The 22,383-nt window shown below is 40.7% G+C and overlaps 1 protein-coding gene across 1 annotated transcript in view; it reads right to left on the minus strand.

Annotated features, from left to right (window-relative positions):
* APEH (acylaminoacyl-peptide hydrolase) overlaps positions 1-22,383 on the minus strand; it is a 2,062,145-nt gene that overhangs the window by 452,491 nt on the left and 1,587,271 nt on the right. Inside the window, exon 19 of the mRNA XM_044078262.1 lies at positions 7,743-7,933. Coding sequence (XP_043934197.1) covers positions 7,743-7,933 — 191 coding nt within the window. The remainder of the gene's footprint in view (positions 1-7,742; positions 7,934-22,383) is intronic.

Here is a 22,383-nt window from a genome sequence, read left to right on the forward strand (position 1 = left end):
TTGTTTAGTACAGGGGCCATATAGGTTCATAAATAAAAAGGTTCTAGTGACAGGGGCTTTTAGACTGGTAAAATAGCACCGCCTACCCTCTTCGTCCTGACCGAAGTCTAAAATATGCTCTTTAAAAGAGGCTTTGATAATAATAGCCATGCCTTTTGAGCTGGTACAGCTGCCCGAAACTATTATTGAATTTATCCATTTCTTCTTCCTGTCACTATCCCCAGTCACCATTCATGAAATGTGTTTCTTGGAGAAAAATGACATTAGCATCAGACTTAAAGATTAAGTGCATAAGTAGCTTTTTTTCTTAGTTTCCTGAAGGCCTCTGACGTTAGACCACATTATTTGTTCACAATAAACTTAGGTAACATAATAATCTATTTGGATTTTAGCTCTTTCTTTAGAAAGTATGAAAGCAATCTGTAGTAGAGACATGTACATTACTGTCATCGTAGCATCATCAATCTCCAAATACATCCCCAAGCCTAACCCTAAAAATAACTGACCTAAGGGGAGAATAACACTGAAAACTTGTTGTAGTTCTTTAACAGTAGAAATTATCTTCATACATATTATAACCATAACGAGAAGATCAAGTTTCAAGTGTGAATAATAAAACAATAATGTACGCAAAGTTCACATCACAAGATGTGATAGTAACTATCAGCATAAACCTCTACATCATCGCTGCAATTATAACTGTTAATAACCTGGCACAGTAAACATAGTGCAACATCAAAATCAGCTCACAAGAAACATGAGTATTAAACATGAAAGAACAGCTTAATGCAGATATTTTAGGAGGATGAGTGCCACATACACGTTATGCTTAAAGAAGCATTCATCAAGTTAAAGACTCTTAAGGACTCTGGGAATAGCAATAAAATTGTGTATAACCATACTGAAACCAACATTATTTTCCATATTTTAAAAGGTATTAGGTAATCTATTATTGACTACTCTATTTGGCCGAGTAAACAACAATATTATCAAATACTCAGGCAAAGCAGTACCAACAGTCCCAACTTAGAGGCTTCAGAGAACCAACTTCCTTTTCCTTTACCTGTCCGAATGAACAGGGGAGGGGGAAGGGGCAGGTCGACAAGCAGAAACAGATACAAGAGGAAGTTATCAGGGGAGTTGCACTCGAACCAGAATTTAAAGAAAATGTGGGGCAAGACCCCAACTCATTAATTTTTAATATTTCTAGCTATACTCTAACACGAGAAGAGTGTAATGTCTTACATAAAGGCCTGAATTTTATACCCTCTCGACCCAGTTGTTTGGCAGATACTATTTTAGATTTGAAATTATTTTGTAGAGATGTTATGTTAAAATTTATTTATGGTAATTCGACCAGTAATATTGGAGACAGTGCAAGACCTGATTTAGATTTGAGGAGACCGAGTAGCTTTGTACCTTCTAATCATCCATTGGTGGAGGTTTATTGTAAGCTAACTGAAGATGTTATATTTCGTTTCTATAATGATAGACTAGATGGTTCAAGGACACCTTTGAAACATAATTTGACATTTAAGGAAAGGAAAGCACTTTCTGCCTTACAGAACAATGATATTTTAGTTATCCGACCTGCCGATAAAGGCGGCAGGATAGTTTTGATGGATACTGTCAAGTATAAGAGTGCAATGTACAGGATGTTTGATGATGCAATCTTTTATCAGAAAATCTCAGTCCTTGATGTACATAGAGTTATTGATGCAGTTAGGGATGATATAATTGATATTAGGAAAGCCAACTTAGTTCCTGAAGATATGTTCAAGTTCTTAAATGTGGACAATCCTTTGATTCCTATTATTCAGGGACTCCCCAAGATACATAAACATGCCACTGACCCCCCAATGAGACCCATAGTGGCAGGTAATGGTTGGGTTACAGAACCACTCTTCCTTTACGTAGAGAAATATTTACAACCCATAATTAGTTTGAATCCTACAGCTTTAAGAGATACAAAGCAATTTTTGATAGATCTTTATCAGTATTTAAAGGATGTTTCAGATCCAAGTAATATAGCTTTTGTTACTATGGACGTAATATCCTTATTTACTATGATACCGAACGACTATGGTGTTCAGTCTGTTAAGAAATATTTGAGTGCACACAGTGATTATTCAAATACACAGATAGACCTTACCTGTTTCTTTTTAGAAACAGTACTTAGTAATAACGTGTTTATTTTTGATCAGGATATTTACTTACAGAAACATGGCGTAGCTATGGGTACTTCTTGTGCCAATAGCTACGCCAACATGTTCCTAGCTCAATGGGAGGATGAAGTATTATTTTTACAATCTCAATTTAAGGATAATGTCCTTTTTTATAGGCGTTTCGTTGATGATCTGTTTATTTTATGGGGAGGTTCCCAGCAATCGTTCAGTGAATTTTTTGAAGTCGTGAATAGTTTAACTTATTGCCTGAGTTTTACTTATAAATTTTCGTTTGATTTTATTGAATTTTTAGATGTGTTTGTTCAGAAGTTGGACTCAGGCATCATTAATACAGGTGTATTTCGGAAACCCTGTTATAGGAACTCACTTCTTTTTAGGACAAGCATGCATCCGGGTTATGTGTTCAAGAATTTGATTAGAGGCCAAGGTATTAGAGCCTCAAGGATGAATTCTTTGGATTCAGGCTTTCATTGTGAGTTGTTAAATATTTATGATAACCTCTTAGATAGGGGTTATTCTCATGCAGGGTTACAAAGACAATGGGAAGATTTGGTTTCTCTGAGGGAGACGAGAGCGAAACCTTTTTTCAGTTCTAATATTTCGCCCATTGCACTTTCTTGTGACAGAATTGTTCGGACTGTTAAAATTCCCTTACATTATTCTAGTGATATTAATTATGTTACTAAACTTTTTCAACAGCACTGGCCGATACTGTTAGTCAATGATGATATAGGGAATATTGTAGGTGAGAATCCAAGATTTAGATTCAAGAATCACAAGAACCTTAAGAGGATGTTATGTTATAGTAATCTGAGTAAGGTGAGCACGGATTTTGGTCATACTGAACCATGTGGTTCGTGTAAATTCTGTAGTTACATCAATACCAGGGAAGACTTCCCCCATCCTAACCTGCATAAGAGTTTTAGGTTTAGAGGTCATCATAACTGTCTGACCACACATGTGGTTTACCTTGCTGAATGCAGTTACTGCCAGGCATTTTATGTGGGAAAAACAGATAGAGCTTTACGAGATAGGATGAGGGAGCACCTATATAACATCAGGAAGAATTTCCCTAATAATGCCCTATCTAAACATGTCAATGGTCTTGGCCCACAACACACCTTTAGTTTTAGAGTCATTGAATCCATTAATGTTAGTATAAGAGAAGGTGATGTTAGGACATATACAGAGTATAGAGAAACTTGCTGGATTATTACACTTCAAGCAGATAGGGGTTTAGGGTTAAATGGAAAAGCATCTATTAAGCCTGCTTTAAGAAGGAGGAGATTGCATAAATAGTTTTAATGTAGACATGGTCATATTAGTTTTATATGATGCATTTGTGTGTTTTATTTATATTTATATATGTATATATATTGTTATATGTTTAGGTTTCTATAATGTTTGTATTTTTTCTCTTGTATCTATGCATTTCTGTATATATATACATTTTTTACATTTATTATGTTGGGCTTGGGTTGTTAGTTCTATTTCTTATGTTAGAACTGCTTTGATGCATTCTTTACCTTTAAGAATGTGCTTTGATTAACTGATTTTTAGGCGGGCTTGTATATTTATGTATAAAAGAGTTTGATGCTTTATGTGGTTATAAGGTCTGATGAAGCTACTTAGCGAAAGTGCTCACCTATGTAAATAAAAGTTGTTCGTTTTTATGTTAAACTCTGCATTTTGGATTTTATTTTGCATTATCTGATTCCTGTGGACTATCATTTTTGTGATTTTGGTGCCGTGATAGCTCCTTGGTTTGCATCTTTATATATTCTGGCAATATTATCAAATAACCTTTTACGTTTTATTTGAGTAGGCTGCTTCCTAAAGCTTTGGCTTTTTGTTTATTTGGCTGAGTAATGCCTAAGATTATGTTAGTGTACAGCTGTTCCAAAAAAAACAAACACTGAATATAATGTGCTCGATGTTCTTATCTCCAAACCATTGCCTGTACAGTCACAGGAGGGATAGACTATGAAAGTTAACACTGTGCCCGACTCCACTTAAATCTTATGGTAGAGCATTTCAGTTATTTGTATAAACAGTTGATAGAACTTCCGATAGTGACAGGCAAGTCAGGATTAGTCTATGCAGTGCGATCAAGCAAGGCACTGCAATGGTAAGCTGTAGGTCTAAATAAACATGCATTACATACTGAACCTGGAGGAAGAAACAAAGACTCTCGTTTCACCACATCTCATCAACAGCCGGACAGAATGGTAGAGTTCTGTTTTCTGCTTACCACAATTCGGTCTAATTCTGCACAGGAACTATTCTGTGCTTGATTTAATTCAGAACTGCAATCAACCGGTTTACCAGTGACTACTTTCCTTATGAATGCTGAGTCTTAAGGAAGGAGGAAGTAAACAAGGAAGGTGGTGTTGCTGCCAATTCAGTCCTGAAGGGAAAATACATTTGTCCAGTGCAGCCCTCCCCAGTTTCTTTCTGCAGCTTCTTAATGGGAAACCCCTGTATTTCTGGATGACAGTAGAATTTCAAAACTGGAATAAAGCACCTCAAGCACCTAGATATCTGCTGCTGTTTATTTTTTCCCTGTCAAGGTTAATTTTTCTTTCAATATTCATAGCATCCAACTCACAAGTGTCATAACAACCAAAGGAATTGCAAGTTGCTGAAGAGACTGTATTATACCATCCCATGAGTCAGCACATTAAGGTTAACTGTGGCAGTTCATTAAAGGCTCCTATAAAAGCTGTTTTGGCTTCACTAGGTGAGTTGATACTGTATTTTCTTTATATCGGAAGTATTAGGGTATTTCATTTGGAATTTGATGTTTTTATGAATCAGAAAAGCACAGTAAGGAGAGAGCATTTGTCTTTTAAGCTTTATTTGAACTGGAAGATCTTGAGCAAATGTGATTTTATAGCCATTCCACATGATCAGTCTCTTGGATTTGTCTGCATCCATTATTTTCTGAACATGGTAATATTTCAGCAGCTTGGCATAAATTTGCCTAGGGTTGTCAGTATTTTGAGATTTACGAAGCGCTCTATGAGCTCTCTCCATCATTATTTCTTTAACAAGATTTTTGTCATCCAGGAGAGCACAGAATATCTTTTCAAGTGCATCTTGCAGTTTCGTCTAATCATACACCTCAGGAACTCCGCTTATAAGTACAATGTTCCTTCTGCTCCGTGCTTCGAGATCAATTAGCTTTTGATTTATTTCTTCAATAGCTGTATCCTTAGCCTTTAATTGCCATTGTAGTTCTTCTATCTTCATTTCGTTTGCCACTGACTTAGCCTCAGTTAAATCCAGTCTTGAAGCAATATGGTCGAGAGTGGTGCCAAAGCTTGACAGCTGGTCTGAGAGGTTTTGGATTGCAGACTGGATTGGAAGAAGGGCCGTTTTCAGTTCCTCTATATTGTATGCTGTCTCAGTCTTAGGTTTGTTGTTTGATTTAGGAGTGTCTTGCTGTTTTGATGTTTTCTGCCTTTTTGCAATCACTTCTTTCTCTGGTGAAGTGATCTATGAGAATTTTGATTTTGTTACTTGAGAGTCCACTTGCTCAGGAATGTTAGCCATTTCAGAGTGATCTGTAGTTGAGCAGAGTTCTTCAAATACTAAGTTACAGGCCTGGGTACATGTGTTCTGAGCTGCAGACTTGCTTCCAGCAGACCTTTTTTTTTTTTGGAATACAATTGTACTCAAATTTGCTTACGCTTTCTTCCCAAGCATTAGAATTGCTTCAGATTTGCTTGTAGAGCATTTGGAGCCGATTTTGTCTGTCCAGTAATGGTTATAACTGTAGTTTTAAAAGGAAAGGTGTGAAGCAACAGAGAGAGGGTGCTTGCAGTCTATCTGCCATCTTAAAAAAAATGTCATGAGAAAATTCTGATTTACAAATTAAAAGCTTTATAACACTCTGCAGTTGGGTTAGTGTAAAAAGTAGCTGTATTCCTGTTTATTCCACACATAATGACCTGTAGCAGTTTCATAGATTCAGCTGTCAAGCATATTAACCTCTATATCCTTCAAGATGTCTGACTGCTGTAACCCCATGTTGATGTATTCTACTTTTTGAGTAAAACTCCAATGGTGATAGGTAGCACAGACTCTTAACTAAATATGTACACCATTGTGAAAGCCACGTCATTTTCACAGCTGCCTCCCACATCACGATTGCTTTGACAAAGCCCCAAGTCATATTTCTGAATGCTAAAGAAAAAGTTAACAAATCAGTCTGATAAGAACTTACTGAAGATTGGACAGAACATCCATGCATTTAGCTACTTCCTCAAGGGAAGCAGAATTTCTTAGAGCACAACTTTGAATATACTGCATAACAGACTTAAAGCCGTTTTAAACCTTTTTAAATGTTTCACAACCTCCACGGCCAAAGGAATGCCAATTTTAAGGATGACCATGCTTAACTTATCATTGAGTAAAGGCTCACATTATGCTACCCACAAAGAGGTTCACAGACGGTCTTTGTGAGTGCTACACCGATCCATATAATCAGAGGGGATACACTACAAAAAATTCTCTCTCGTTTAACTTACAAGCCATTGCTCATGCTTAAAACAGGTAAAACCTTGGAAAGACACAACTCAAAACAGTGACAATCTTAAGACTGCAAAACACACAACGTTCACTCCGCACTCCGAGGACAATGACACAACCCCCCAAACTATGTGTATGTGTGTACACGTTTGTATACATATCTATCTACCTATGTATATATTCACACACGCACAACTCCAAGACGGTACAAAATCAGAAAATGGAGAGAAAGTGGGTACAAGCATACTCAATTTTCTTGCTCTTCTATGAATCCAACCTTAATTACACCAGCCAGGCAAGATTTGAATTATCACTTTCAAAGACTTGCTTAACTGGCAGAGGTCAGGTTCCCAATTATAGGGCTACCACTAACAAAAAATTAGCAAGGGAGAGCGCTCTTGTGTTGCCTCTTTCCAAAGCAAAAAGTGGCACTAAGTTCTTAGACAACTAGCAGCTGGGTAACTGATTTAGCACATGTAATCTGGACCCATAGGCAAGATGTAGGCCAAATCCCATACACAATGGTATTATCAAATAAAAGGAAAAAGTTAATGATTCCAGTCTGGATTACCCAGCCTTCCCTTTTGAAAGTAATACTTAAAACAAAATATTATAACCACAGAGTGGTTTTAACTTATTTTCTTCTAGGAGAAAATCTGGTTACTTTACCGGCAAAAATTCATCAGGTTGATGCATCTCATGAACATCAGATGAAAAAGATAGGAATGGATAGTATCTATTTTTGAATACTTAAGATTGCCACTATATTTGGCTGTGCGTAAATACCAGCACTGAGCAGAATAAATGCTATCAGGTATATACCACATTGTGCAATAAAATCATCATACTCTTATAACCCAGGTCATGTCTGAAAATATGTTCCCTCGTGTATCAGACCACCTGTCCAGTAAACCCAGTCCAGATACAATTAAATACACTAAAGATGACCACTACGTAGGAAATAGACAAAAAACAAACAAAAATATAACTGTACATAGCTCAGACTATACAGTAACGACCTACCAGTCAGGGATATCAGTAGTTCCAAACATAGTTGCAATATTGATGACTGGATTCCGAGACACACATGCTTTGTAGAATTCTGGGAACTGACCGATCAAGTGGCAGGACAGAAAGCCACCATGTGACCCACCAGCTACTGCGATTTTCTCTGCATCAATTGCTTCAGGTTTTAAAATGTACTCTACAGCATACTAAAAAGGAATAAGGAAAAAACAAAAAAAATTAGTAATACCACTATGGGTCTTCTGTAAATAGTTCTCAAAGATATCTAGGTCAAATATGTTTGTAATTCATCTCCAATTTACAAAAATGCAGTAGTTCAAATAGGACTACTATTACAGTAATGACTTTCAGCTGGTCTGTATATTTATCCAGTGATCCAAGTCTCAAGTCCATCACTGTGCCAGTACTGAATTTCATTTGGTCTGTACATTAATCCACTGATCTAAGTTCATTACTGTCAATCGAGCAAGTGTATTTATCTATTTAAAACCTATTCATTTCATTTCCAAAGAGAAATGACAATTCATAAAACAGTGCACAAATGTGTGTAATTTTTATCAAGCACTGCCTGAAACAGAGTACACATCTTGAAGTAAAAAATGCAATGCTGAAACCTGTGCAAAGAAATGATTAAAAAATGCCTTAAAAGCACACTCCTGACCTTTTAGACTGCTTTAAGTATTTATTTTAAAGCGTGACTACCATATCTAATTCACTTCTAAACTGGCATTCATATCAGCAACTTTTAAGTTTAAAAATTAATAAATTAATAATATGGTAAGACAAATATATAACATTAAATAGAATGTCACCCTTCTGTTACACCAAGTCTCTCAATGTTTTCTCATATCAGACTTGCACCTACAGTTAGGATTTGCCTACAGCTGCTGCTGTGACTACAGTGTACCCCTTCACAGTAACATTTTCTCACTTTGGTCTTGTTTTGTAAAGTGCTGCATATAAGAGTATTGGGCAGTGAATCTGAAGACATGGACGTCAGAACATTCTCTTACTGGGAGTGTGTCTGTTCTGGTTTAAGCACTTAGGTTCCAGAACAGTTATTTCACACTAAGAAATGTTGTGGTCTACACTCTTGTGGGAGTATTCTACTGAACTGCTGTTTTAGTTTAAACTGTTTTTTTTTTTGCTGTTGTGACTGCGATTTTCTGCACTTTGAATTTCTGTTACTTCTGCATTTAATAGCATAGGCTAGATTCAGACTTGCTAAATCTAGACTGGTGTCATTTGAGGACTTAAAGCAGCCAACTTACATTAAGAATGCCCCCTGCACCGTTGTGGCAGAAGTGTGCAGCCGAGGACCCACCTGAGTTGGGGATTGCTCGAATAAGGCTCAGTCTTGGGCTTTCCCTTTGGTTACTTTGTTTAAAATCATTTAACTTTGCTTGTACTTAAGCATCATGTTTGCGTGGGTTTGCACTCTATTTACTGGAGCTGCTCAGAGATTACACTGCTGCCCTGCGAGCAACTCAGCTGTGCATTGTGAAGCACTGACACAGTTTTCTACCCCTTGCCCTCCACAGAATAGCTGTTTTTCTGTCAGTCTTACAGCAAAACCTGGTCCACCTAGCCCCTTCCCCACTATTTACCACAGTATACACCTGCCATAATGGATGGGTAGTTTCCCACCATCTCTCCAGCCAGCCTAATTGACATGGGCATCCTAAGGCAATGTAGCAATTGCCTTACATATACTGACAACCAGTTATTCATAAAACAAATACATGTGAGAGATGTATCTATACTATGAATTTGGAATCAATTCTCTGACATAACAAACCAGATATCAAACGGGTTTGTCAGCACACACACTTCACCCCTTGCACATAGCAAGCTCACAACACATAAACCCACATATGTGGAGGTACTCGCTACAAGCCTACCTAAAGATCACAGACCTCGCAAGCGCAAACCTACTGCAGACCCAACAGAATCCACTACACATAACAATACACACAACAGAGCCTCAGCCAATAAGCTCCTAAGGAAAAACACCTCAAAACCAAATATCTTGGTCACAGGTGACTTGACTCCATAGTGAGATATACGGATGTCCCCCTCACCAGGCTGAACAAGGTCAGCTGCCTGTCAGTGCCGGGATCCGTCAGATCACGCATGCACTCAAGTCTCTCAACAAGTACTGTTATGACCCTGTCATAGTCCCTGTTGGAGTGAATGACTTGAGACATACCTCACTGGACTAATATTATATATATTTATTTATTTATATAACATGACTGAGCTCTCAGATTACGTGTCTCAGGCAGGTATGACCCTAACCCTAAACAGCATTCTACCTTCACCCAGGATGATACCTTAATATAAACAAAAAATGATTGACTTCAGCAATGGCTTAGCTTCTGATGTCAATCCAGGGGGGTTCAGTATCTATCAGCCTGGAAGGATACGGTCGACAGACCATGCTGCTTTGCCAGATGGTCTTCACCTGTTGCCTCTTGGCTTTCAGTTACTGGCAAAAGTAATTGCCTCCCCCATAGTGCCTTTTTAGGCAATGTCATAACAAAATTCCCGATGTAAAAAGCATCCACTAGAGACAAACTCAAGGTTAAGCTGCTTAATGGTAGGAGTCAAAATTGAAAACTGTACTCACTGGAATCACTCCTGTCTTGTCTTGCCTATCTTTTGAGTTTACATAGTCTGATGAGTCTGTGGTGAGGGTCTGGGTGGCGTGGGGTTGTGAGAAGGGAAGTCCCTTGTTGTGGCTGCATGCTGCTGCCCACCAAAAAAAATCTTTCCTTAGACAAGGTATCATTGGTATGATAGTTTCCAGGTCTTGACAGTGTGTAGTTTCCTCATATGCAGTCTGGCATATGGAATGAGTAAAATGCATGAGGCCACGAACCCTAGACCTTGCAGGATTTTACTTGTGGATAACTGGGTTCTGGTGGCTAGTTGAGAGAAGTAGCCAGTCAGGTAGGCTTGTTTTTCTGGAGTAAGGAATGCCATCTGGAATGCTGTGTCCAGGCTTGCTCCCAGGAATACAATTTTTTGTGTGGGTACCAGTTTTGATTTCTTTTCATTGATAGTATATCCCAGGGAGGTCAGTAGGTCCTTTACAAAGGTCAGGTGCTCTAACAGCTTTTCCTGACTGCCAGAATCAGGCAATCGTCTAAGTAGGGGGTAAATTTGAATATTTCTTTGTCTGCAAAAAGCAATGGCTGGAGCCAGGCATTTTGTGAAAACTCTGGGAGCAGTGGATAAGCCAAAGGGAAGCGCAGAGAACTGAAAGTGCATAGATCCTGCCTTGAAACGTAGATATTTCCAGCAAGATTCCCTGATTGGGATGTGTAGGTAGGCCTCTTTTAGGTCTAGGGTGGCTAACCAAGCATCCTTGGAAAACACAAGAAGCTGCTGGAAGGTGAGCATTTTGAATTTTGATATCACCAGAAAAGTGTTTAGAATGGCTAGATCAAGGATTGGGCACAAGGTGCCCTCTTTTCTGAGTACCAGGAAGAGTCTGGAATAAAAACCTTGGCCTAGCTGGTCTGCAGGAACATGCTGTATATTTCCCTCATGGAGAGAAGGGAAAGGTCTTGCTTTTTGGCCTCTGCCTACTGGTTTAGAGGAAGATCTGGGAACCCTTTTGGGGTTAGCAGAGTGTGGAAATAAAATTTGTATCCCTGGGACACTATGTTGAGGACCCATCGGTTGTTGGTAATAGAGGCCCAGTTGATTGCATGGAAGGAGAGTTTTCCTCCTAGGGGTACAAGCAGGTGGGCTGAGGTAAGGGGTGGAGGTGTAAAGTCATTGTGAGCTTTTACCATAAGGGGATGGCTTAGCACTCCCTGTTTTTGAAGAGGAGGAACTCCATTGCTTAGATCTCTGCAATCCCTGGGGCTGCTGTCTGGGGGGGGGGGGGTCTGCTTCCCCTGGGTCTAGGCTGCGCTGGCCTGGAGGGGGCCGGAAAGGACCAGTGCTTGGAGGGGCAATGCCTACTGAACCTCAGAGGCTGGACCTGTAAAAAGTCTTTAACTGTCTGCATAGATTTAGCTTTTTCTTCCATCTTTAAGACCTCTTCTGCCTTGGTGCCAAACAAATTGTCTTTGTTCAATGGTGCATCCAATAATTTTGATTTGACATGGTCTGGCAAGGTCTGTTCCTTAAGCAAGCATGCCTTCTAAGGACAGAACCAGTGACTGCTGCCCTGCAAGATGCGTCTAGGGTGTCAAAGCCACATTGCAAGGAGTGCTTAGTAACTTGGCTTGCAGAATGCATAAACTCTTGTAATTATTTTCTGCACAAGCATAAACAGAAGACATTTTTTGTTTGAGGAGTTCATGGTATGCTGCTGCTACTTCAGCATGTGCAACTGACAATTTAGTGCTCTAATAGCAAGAGTAGCAGAGGTGTATACTTTTTTACCCCATCCGTCTATAGCTCGGGAATCCCTGTCTGAGGGGGTGGGATTCTTAGTGGAGGTTGCTTTAATTCCTTTAGGTCCTTGAGAGATGTGTTCTGGGTCAGCAGTAGAATTTTTGAAAAGGAATTTGAGAGAGTCAGGGACTCTGTAGTACCTGTCAGGTTTCCTGGGAGCAGGAGGAAGGGTGTCAGGAATCAAACTGGATTCCATAAAAACATCAACATCCAGGACAGGAGGAATGGCCAAAGGTCTGTGCTGTGGTAAATATAAAAATTCCCAGAGTCTCTTTTTTTGACCGAGGATAGTCCTGACATTCCCATTGGAAATGCTCCCTTAAAGTATGAAGGGTTTCACCAAATGAAAAATCCTCGGGTGGAGAGGCAGAAGGAATGGAATCCTCCGCATCAGAATCCTCATAAGCCGAGAGAGGTTGCATGTCTTCATATTCAGAAGCATCAGTTATCGGACTCCTGTTCAGATAAAACTACTGGGAACAAGTCTCTTTCTTTTGGAAGGGGTAGCCTGGCTTCCCCTAATAAGCATAATAAGGTCTTCCGCCATTTTAAGCATTTGAGATTGAGGCAAGGAAGCAGGTGCCTGAGCTTGGGTCGTTGGTTTTTTGGGCATAGTTTGTATCCTGGACCTTAGAAACTCGGTAGTTTTAGAAAGAACTGAAGACATGAAAGAAGTCGTCGGTTTGTGTCGAGTATCGGTAGTGCGAAGTACTTCCTCTGAAGCTGGTGTCTGCTCAGTGGCTCCGGACCCATCCGAGGTACAGACATCCGCAGGATCCTTAGTTGAAGAAGAGTCTTGCGGCATACCGGACTCTGAAAGGGTCTCGGTAGCGGCCTGCAAATCCACAGAAGCTGGCATCAGGGGCTGAGAAAGCACCTCACTGTGGACTGGAAAACGGACGACTAGCTTAACGGAAGCATCATCGGCAGTTTTGGACCTGTGCAGTCTGTCCTTGTCTTTATCCTTATGTTTTTTCGGAAGATCGGTAGTCGGATGGCTTACCAAAGCCATATCGGAATTAGAGGACTGACAGCGAAAATATCTAGCTACAGTAAGGGCCTGATGACGTACAGTTCTGGCGTTGAACAAAGCACAAAAGTGACAGCTAGGGATTTCGTGGTCTGGGCCTAAACTGGTGACACAGTAGGAATGGAAGTCTCAGTGTGGTATTTGCTTTCCACAGGTGGGACAATTGTTAACTTCTTCTAACATCGGTTAGAGCAAGAAAAAAGGATCCCCAATGGGGTACTTAGCTTTAGAAGACTTCAACTTTAATTCGGAAACAAAAACTCAGGTAGCAGCTGACCGGCACTCATGCAAACTACTTCTGCTTCAGGCTCCTTGGCAAGAAAGACTGATGTAATGGTGTTGGCTGCCTGATTTTATACCACTGATGACCTGACGTCAGTTCTGGAGCAACAGCAACCGACGCAGAAATACTAAGCCTCTGGTATTCGGGCTGACTGAGGGCTACCCCTGGCAGGATAACCCAAATGTGATGACTGCAACAGTGAAACCCAAACATCTAACCAGTGCAGCTACTCCGGCTCGGGGCTTTTCTTCCTGGACCATGTTCTGGAAGCTCATAACCTCCCAAAAGGAAGTGAAACAGCATTAAACCCAGAGTTTTCTGGGGTGAGAGAGGACCTTCTGACACACTGTGGGGGACAGCCAATGAATAAGGAGATTAAGCGAAGGCAGAGGCTTAGAGTATTAGTACAAGAACTCTGCCATCCTTGTCATAGTTTCATAGATAACTACTATACAATCAATCTGCAGATCACTGAACCCTAGCCAATAACCTATATTTGAAAGTTCATTTCAGCCTTGAGGAGGCCAACATAACATATTTGTGCATGAAAATTAGGTGCAACTATTAACTGTGCCTTGACAGCTGAAACGTTAGCACCATCCTGAAATAATCCCACCAAAATATGGCATACACGGCAGGACCCTTGGCTCAAATATGGTCTATTGCTAGGGGATACCAGTACTTTGACAGGTTTTCTCTGAATCGGCTCCACCATACTAAGCTTTTTCCAAGCCCATTGAAAGGCTAGGAGTTATGAACTTGTCAGCCTGCAGAACCACCCAGGATGTAGTTAAGCAAGCCCATAACACCTAGAGGAATACAGACTCCTCTTGGGAGGGGCTTTGGTGAACAGATCCATTCATTGTTTCATCAATTCAAGAATGTCTCTGAATGAGATGTATTCTAAGGGAGATCTTGGGAATCCCTCTCATTCCTCAGAGATGGTAACTTCAGCGAGCAACTCCTGAGGGGAGTTCAAACGTCTCTTCTTGAAAGTCAGTTTCTTATGCTCTTCTTCAGTGGAAGGCTCTGGAGAGGGCTCAGAATCAAAAGGGAAACTCGCCTGGTGAGGTCCTTTGAGACTAAATGAGGTTCAATGTCCCTGTCTAACAGAATGACTGGAAGAAAGAGCTACAGAATCAAGAGGGGATCGGGACAGCTGCGAGTTTGTCAAAGAGACCACCTCTCTCAACCTGGAGAGCACCTTCTCAAATACATCAAAAGCTGAAGCCGAAACTGAAGGCAGAGCCAAGGAAAGCTCCTTAGGATTAAAAGATCCCAACAAAGGAATCTCCTGGGCCCAAATCCAACTCCGCTCCAAAGCTGAGCTGACTAGAGCTGAAATACCCAACTGTAAGGATGGTTCTGATAATGTCGTAGTTGATCTTAAACCCCAGACCTCAGTCTCAACCTCTCAGCTCCAAGTCCCTTCAAGATTAGATGTTGACAGCATCTAAAGGGTAAGGGAAGCAGTCGGAGACTAAATTCACCAAGCTCTCAGCTCAGACAAGGTCATCTCAAGGCTATCTCTCTGAGGCATGAGCAGTGGATCCTTTGAGCAGACTGGAGAAGGAGACATTAGCAAGGGAGTTTTTGGGGCCTGACCTGGAGGCATCAGGAGGACCTCCATCTGGATCTGTGTCCTCAGAAACTTTCACATCATCTTGCTGACTCTGGCTTCTGAAAGATTTCTCGATGATCAAAAGGACCTGAAGGAGGATGCCACAGAGGGTGGCCTGGAAGACTGGTGAGTCGACCTTTCCTGGAGAATTGCAGAATGGAGCCGTTGGTTTACTGGATTTGAATTGGCTCTTGGACACTCAGTGGATCGACTGTCTCAGTGTTTTTGGAGTTGTCAGAAGGAACTGATAGGTCCAAGGATCTCTTTTGACCCTTTTCTCTGCTATCACATTTTTGCCTTGCTTTTTCTTGCTTCTCTCGCTCTCTCTTTATCATTCTCTTTACAACTGTTTCACATGTGCTCTACCTTCTTGGCTAAAGGAGATGCAGCTAATGACCCAGATGCAGTTAATTCTCCCACTGGTACAGGGAAAAGACTCTTGAGAACTAATTTATTCCTGTGATCAATAAAAGTCCTGGCCCCAAAAGATGTTCAGAACTCACACTCCTTGTCAAGGTGATCCACCCCTAAGCAATAGATGCACTAGGCATGTGTGTCGTGTTGGGGGAGGGATCTTACCCCTATATGCAGTGCACTTTTTAAAGCCAGAACTCTTGTTACTCGTATTTAAATACACATCATCACCCTGAAGAAATTTTTTTCAAAAGTCAGTAACACTTAACACACACTAACTGTCCAAAAAAAATTAGCTCTAAAGATAAATAGTTGTGCAAAATCTTACCATAACCATGGATGTCCTTTTGTCTTCTATGCTGCAGTATTCTTTACATATGGAAAGTCCTTCGCCAAGCGACCTGACATCCGACCAGCATACAACTGTTCGCTACTGCACATATGTGGGACATCGCAGATGTGTGTTGGCAACATCAGCCATAAAAGGATGCCTGCACGTACAATCCTCAACTTTTCTGACACCATTCGGAACTCTTGACTAGTACATCAGTCTGCTGCCAGATTCTGTTGGTTGCTGCCAGCTTTCAGATAAGTGCCCCGTTGTGCATTTCTTTGCTACTGCCCTCCTTTGCTTAATTCATGTCATCCAGGAAGGGCATGTGTAGGTGTGGAAGGCAAATTCCACATAAGGACAGCCACAATCTTTGTCTTTTCTGTTTAGGCCCCAATTATGACCATTGTTCTTGTTCCATTTGTCAGGCCTCTGTCCCAAAAACATTGTGAAGCCAACTTTCAGCTTTGAATCTTTACTTAGAGAATCAAAGACTTAAAAGACTAGCTAAAGACTTTATGGAGTGTTTTGTGAGCCCTTTGGCTGAGCCAGTTCTGAAGAGGAAAGTTAGTAAAACCTAGGCCGGAATCCTCTTCGGCTGTGCCTGTATCCACTGACATATCCCTTGAGGTTAGTGAAGACCCAGAGTTATGTTCGGCGGTTGGGTCTGGTTCATCAGCAGGTACCTCATCGGAAGCCACTAAAGAATCTGACCTTGGTCCATCCTCAGAGGCAGGTGTCCATTTCAGACAGACAAGGGGAACCACTGCGTATTGTGCTTGAAGGTCCCAGGGACGAACCTCTTACTCCAGCTAGGGAACAGATTCTGGAGTCTGCTGCAGAAGCCAGGCCTACATTGGGTTCTTCCTCAACTCATCATGCAGAAATGCATGTTAAGATAAAACAGAAAACCAAATATTCTCAGGCCCTTTCCTCTCCACAGTTTGACTGGAATACATTTTCTGAGGAGCTGATTAAGGCTTTGATGGCTATTACAAAGCCTTCCACTGCTGTTTCTGTTCCTTCTTTCACATCCTTTCCTGTTAAAAGGGTTAGGGAACAAGAATTATGTGATGATGATTCGTCTGATGAGGGTTCCTTGGCATACTCTACACAAATTACTTCCCCTTTAGAATATGCTTCTCCATAGGAGGAGTCCAATGGGGCAGATTCCCCAGTAGAAGAGATTTCTTCTGGGGAGACTATTAACAAAATGAGAGCATTTTTTAAATGGAACTGCTCACAGATCTCAGAAGAGCAAAAAAGGTATTATGACCTTTTACAAATGGAAACTCCTCCTTCTGCTGTGCTTCCTGTTTTGCCTGCATTTTTGGATGTTTTCTACTTCAAAGACCCCTAACTCATAGGCTCCTGCTCCTAAAAGACCAGAAAGGTGCCTGATGACGGCAAGTTCCTGTGCAAGTGTCCTTCAGCTGATCCAGATATAGTATCCATTGCTTTGGACAGGCCCTCTAGGTCGTCACCCTCTTTAAACATTCTTCCTTCAGATAAAGAGAGTAAAACTATGGAAAGACTTGGTAAGAAAGTTTACAGTCCTTCCACTTTGGCTATTGCAGCTATAAACTATCACACACACATGTCCAGGTATTCATTGGCCCTGCTTTCACAGTCCTCTCAAGCTCTTTCACAGCATTCAGACTCTGACCTAAAAAAATCAGGTTATGTCTCTATTAAAAGCTTCTTCACAAGTGGCTAGACAGTCAATTAAATGCAGTGGAAGCATCCTCCTCTAGAGCAGCTGCTTCTGCCTCTGTCCTTAGAAAGCACTCTTGGTTGAGGCTTTAACCCTTGCCAGTTGATATCAAAGCAAAACTGATGCACCTCTAGATAGCTTTCTACTCTCTTTTTGGTTTTGCATCTGCAGATTTATTTAAGTCCTTATAAGAGAAGGGAAATGAACTTCAAGATTTGAAGAACCGTTTTGTGTCTCCTGTTTCAATATTCCACAGAATTCTTTTCACTAAAATCTCTTTGTTAGGAGACAGACACATCCATCTTCTTCCTCTGTTTCTTCTTCCAGATCTAAAAACACTGCAAGAAAACCTCCACAGTCTAAGACTACTGGTTCTGGCCCTTCATCCCAGCGGCCCTTTCCAGCCAGGCCAAGTACTCTGTGGCTACCAACCTCTTCCAGGTCTTATTCCTCTATCTCTTTGTCTATCCCTTTCTTTTCCAGCTTGGGCAAGTATAACTCAGGACTCTTAGATTCTTTCTATTTTCCAACAAGGATATTTCATGACTTGGAATAATCTTCCTCCTTTGATGGGTGTTTCACAGACCCCTACAAACCAGCTGTTTCCACAGGTTTTAAGGGAATTACTTTCTCAAGGCACAATTCAACATGTGCCAATGGACCAGAGAGGCAGGGGGTTTTACTCAATGTTTCCTGTCCCCAGAAAAGACAGTCCTTGGAGACCAATTCTGGACCTATCCCACTTGAACACTTTCCTAAAAGTACCAACTTTCCACATGCTGTCTTTGCAGACTATTTTCATTGATTCCTCCTCAGTCTTACATGGCTTCTCTAGACATCAAAGATGCCTACCTTCACATACATATCCATCCACTTTACAGAAATTTTTTGTTTCTCTGTGGTTTCTTTGCACTTTCAGTTCTCTTGCATTGCCTTTTGGACTTTCAACTGCCCCAAAGGTATTCACAAAGTGCTTGGCCCCTGTGATTGCTTTCATCAGGGTCAAGGGAATTCAGCTATACCCATACCTAGATGATCTTTTTCTGGCTCCTCTATCATGACAGTTGATTAAAAATCTCCAGTTTGCTATTTCTCTCCTGTAAAGTCTGGGGTTCACCACACATTTCAAAAAATCTTTTCTTTCCCTGTCACATAATCACATCTTTCTAGGGTGCAGGTTTAGAACAGACCTCATGATGGCTTTTCTTCCACCAGAGAAGTTGTCCCTCACTTCCTTCTTTGAAAGCCTCCTGCATGTTTCCTCCATTACAGCCAGGGAGTTGCTGAGACTTCTAGGGTTTATGGCATCCATAACACCTATGCTGCCCCTTGCAAAACTCCACATGAGGAAATTTCAGTGGTACCTAAATCGGTTTGAATGCAGCATGCTCACCCTCTGGAGTTTGTGATCCCTCTTCTCCCATGCCTAAAATCCAAGCTCCTTTGGTGGATTCAACAATCTTCTCTGAATCCAGAACTTCCTCTTCATCTGCCCCAGCCAACTCAATAGTTGCTCACAGATGCCTCAGACATAGGCTGGGAGGCAACTTTTGTGAAAAAGAAGGTGCGGGGGCTTTAGTCTCTTTCACAAAGAAAAGAGCACATCAACATCAAGGAAACGAGGGCTCTTATTCTAGATCTACAGGCTTTTCTTCTTCTCTTGTATCCAGGCCCTCTGGAAGTGTTTACAGACAATACCACAGTCCTTTGGTATGTCAGTAAGTGGTAGGGGTGGGGTGGGGGACAAAGTTTTACCTTCTTTGCAGTTTAGCCCTCATGGCATGGGATTTGGCAGTACAGTACAATGTGACTCTTCAAACGGTTTACATCCCATCCACCCAAAACATTGTGGTAGACACACTAAGCAGGTCCATGACTCAATCCCACAAATGGATGCTTCATAGGGATGTGTTTCTGACTTGGTCCATTGGTGGGGTACTCCTGTACTGGATCTTTCTGCCTCCCCTCTGAGCACACAACTTTTTCTATTTTGTGAGAGTGTCCCACATCATCTGTCTTGGAAGGTGGACACCCTATCTTTCTCATGGAAGGGGATGTTTCTCTATGCATTACCCATCTTTCCTCTCATTCAAAAAGTCCTGCTCAAAATTCAGCAGGACAAACCAAAAATCTTGCTGGTGACTCCCTTTTGGCCAAGACAGCACTGGTTCCCTCTTCTGCATTTAGCCAAGGGCAGTCATCACAAGTTACCTCACAGAGTGGACCTTCTCAGAAAGAACAAGAGAGCTCTACTTTATCCACATCTGTCAAACTTACAAATGACTTTGTGCGTGATAAAACTTTTGATTACTTTCAGGCACCTTTTTTCAGAGGATGTGTTTAGGATTCTGCAGGAGGCCAGGAAACCCAATACTAGGAAATCTTACTTATCCAAATGGAAGAGATATTCAATTTGGTGGCTTTCTGGAAGTCTGGATCCATTTTCAGTAGATGTTCCAGTAGTTTTTTTTAGCTTGTGTGAATTACTTAACAGTGGTTTGGTTTATTCTTCAGTGAAAGTTTACTTATCAGCCATTTCTGCCTGTCTGCCATTATCTCCATCTTTGGCTTACAGACTGGAAGTAAAACTTTTTCTTAAAGGCATCCCTTCCTATTAAGCCTCCCAGGAAACTAGTTCTGCCTCACTGGGATATGAATTATGTCTTACAGAAGCTTACTGTAGCCATTTTTGAACCTACAGTCTCAGCATTCTTAAAGTTCTGTACTTGGAAAACAGTTCTTTTGCTAGCTTTAAGTTCTGCTAGGAGGATTTCTGGGATTCAAGCTTTGATGGCTTCTCCACCTTTTCTTGTTTTTCCCAAGGATATGGTATCTCTGCATACTAATCCCTCCTTTATGCCAAGGTGGTGAATGAGTTGTCTCTTAATCAATCTATTCAACTGTTCATTTCTTCCCTTCTCCTCAATCCTCCAGTGAGAATATTTTACACACCTTGGATGTGCATAGTTAACTCAGATTTTATTTGGATAAGACTAAGGTTATCAGGAAGTCTGATCTGATTATTTCTTTTCATCCCAAGGCTCTGGTTTGCCTGTCTCTAAACAGACGATTTATTCTTGAATTTCTAAGGCAATTTTGTTTTATGACTCTATAAGCTTGATTCTTTCTGCAGGTCTACATCAGGATTTGCTAGGACTTTTCTCCAAATGCTTCTGCACTCTTCTCTTTCCACCTCCCAAAATTTGTAAACTGTGGTAATTTGCCCATGTAGCTTAGGCTACTGCAGCAGTGATAAGAACATAATAGTACTGATTTGATGGGATATTTTACAGGTACACAGTTAAGGCTCATATACATAACGCAAGCAGAAAGCTATAATTCAAAGTGGAGAGGGATAATGATGGAGTGGATGGGATTCTGGATGTAGATCCTTAGGGAGGAAAAACAGCCATATAGAGTAGTACATTCATAAAGAAGCAGAAAGTATTCTAAGAACTAAGCCAACATGAAAATGGAAAAAGGAAATTCTGCCAATAGGGATGACTGCAATTAGGGATACGGAGAATAAGCAAGAGGGGGCTGGAATTTACTTGAGAAAATTGGCAAAGGAACCAGGTATCAGAAGCATTTTTATACCCAAAGCAGACTTCAAAGAAATTTTTTCTGAGCTAGATTACAAATGTTGGAGGTGTGATGGGGGAAGAAAGAGGCAACTGGGTACATATTGTTGTGAGTGCAATGAGTTGTCAGACTTCAAAAATTCCCTGCAGGCTACTCTAACAGAAATAATGGGTAAGTAAATTGGAGTAACTGTGAGAATACACACAGTATAACGTTTTGGAGGAAGAATGAGGTTTAAGGAAAGGCAGGAATTGATCAATTTTTGTAATGTTTGACTGATAGTTGTATAAAATAATATATGTGATATATGATGTTTGTAACTAGGAACTAGTACTAATCTATGAACCTACTGAGTTGAAAAATGTTTTACAAGCCGAAATAGCTCGGTTGGGAGAACATTAGACTGAAGATGTAAAGGTTCCCGGTTCAGTACCGAGTTTCGGCATGAAAACCTTTTGAAATTCCTACCATTCGGTGTAGGATATGGGAATACATGCATTTTAACATCCGAACTGGAACATGTGTGTACATGTATGTTAAAAATGAAGATAAGGCGTGCTAGACTCTATGAAAATGTGCTGAGCTACATGAATAAAAGAGATTGCTGTGATAGGCTAATCTCCAATATGACAATTATTTAAATCATGCTCTTGACCCCTTGAGCAAGATTAGAAGTCACTGAGAGAAAGCAGACATGGATAAAATCTGTAACAGTCACACATTACTAATGATTAAAAAGCTATACCACAAATTCACCCAAAACAATGAAAATGGAGTCTAACATAGGAAACAACATTATGAAGAATGGGACATACACCAATCACTTCTCGTGTCCAAAATATGGCTGTATAATGTGACCATTGAGCATCCTCTAAAGTTCAGAGACCAACGAGTTTGGATCTTGGCTAGGCTTATAAAGGCCTCTGGGCCAATAGCCTAGTATCGTCCTATAAAGCTATGAACTTGTTAACATTGTTTTCTATATAAATGTATGTTTGCCTATGTCTTAAGTGATTCTATAAAGGTGTTACACAATATGAAGTAGAGTTGTATAAGCAAACATTCCACCGTGGTAGATGTTTGAATGGTCAGTGCTGAAGCAGCTGCTCCCTCCCTCTATCTCCCCTTGTTTTTTTGGTGTGTTGCTTTTGCAAGGGTGTGGACTTTTATTCATAGGATCGTCCTTTCAGGGTTCAACCTCCCTCTCTCTGTTAGCATGAAAGCTCTGAAAGGCTTAAGGGTGCCCTGAA

The sequence above is a fragment of the Protopterus annectens genome, chromosome 7.part0 (genome assembly GCF_019279795.1).
Source record: "Protopterus annectens isolate FY-2018-M chromosome 7.part0, PAN1.0, whole genome shotgun sequence".
NCBI lineage: Eukaryota > Metazoa > Chordata > Ceratodontiformes > Protopteridae > Protopterus > Protopterus annectens.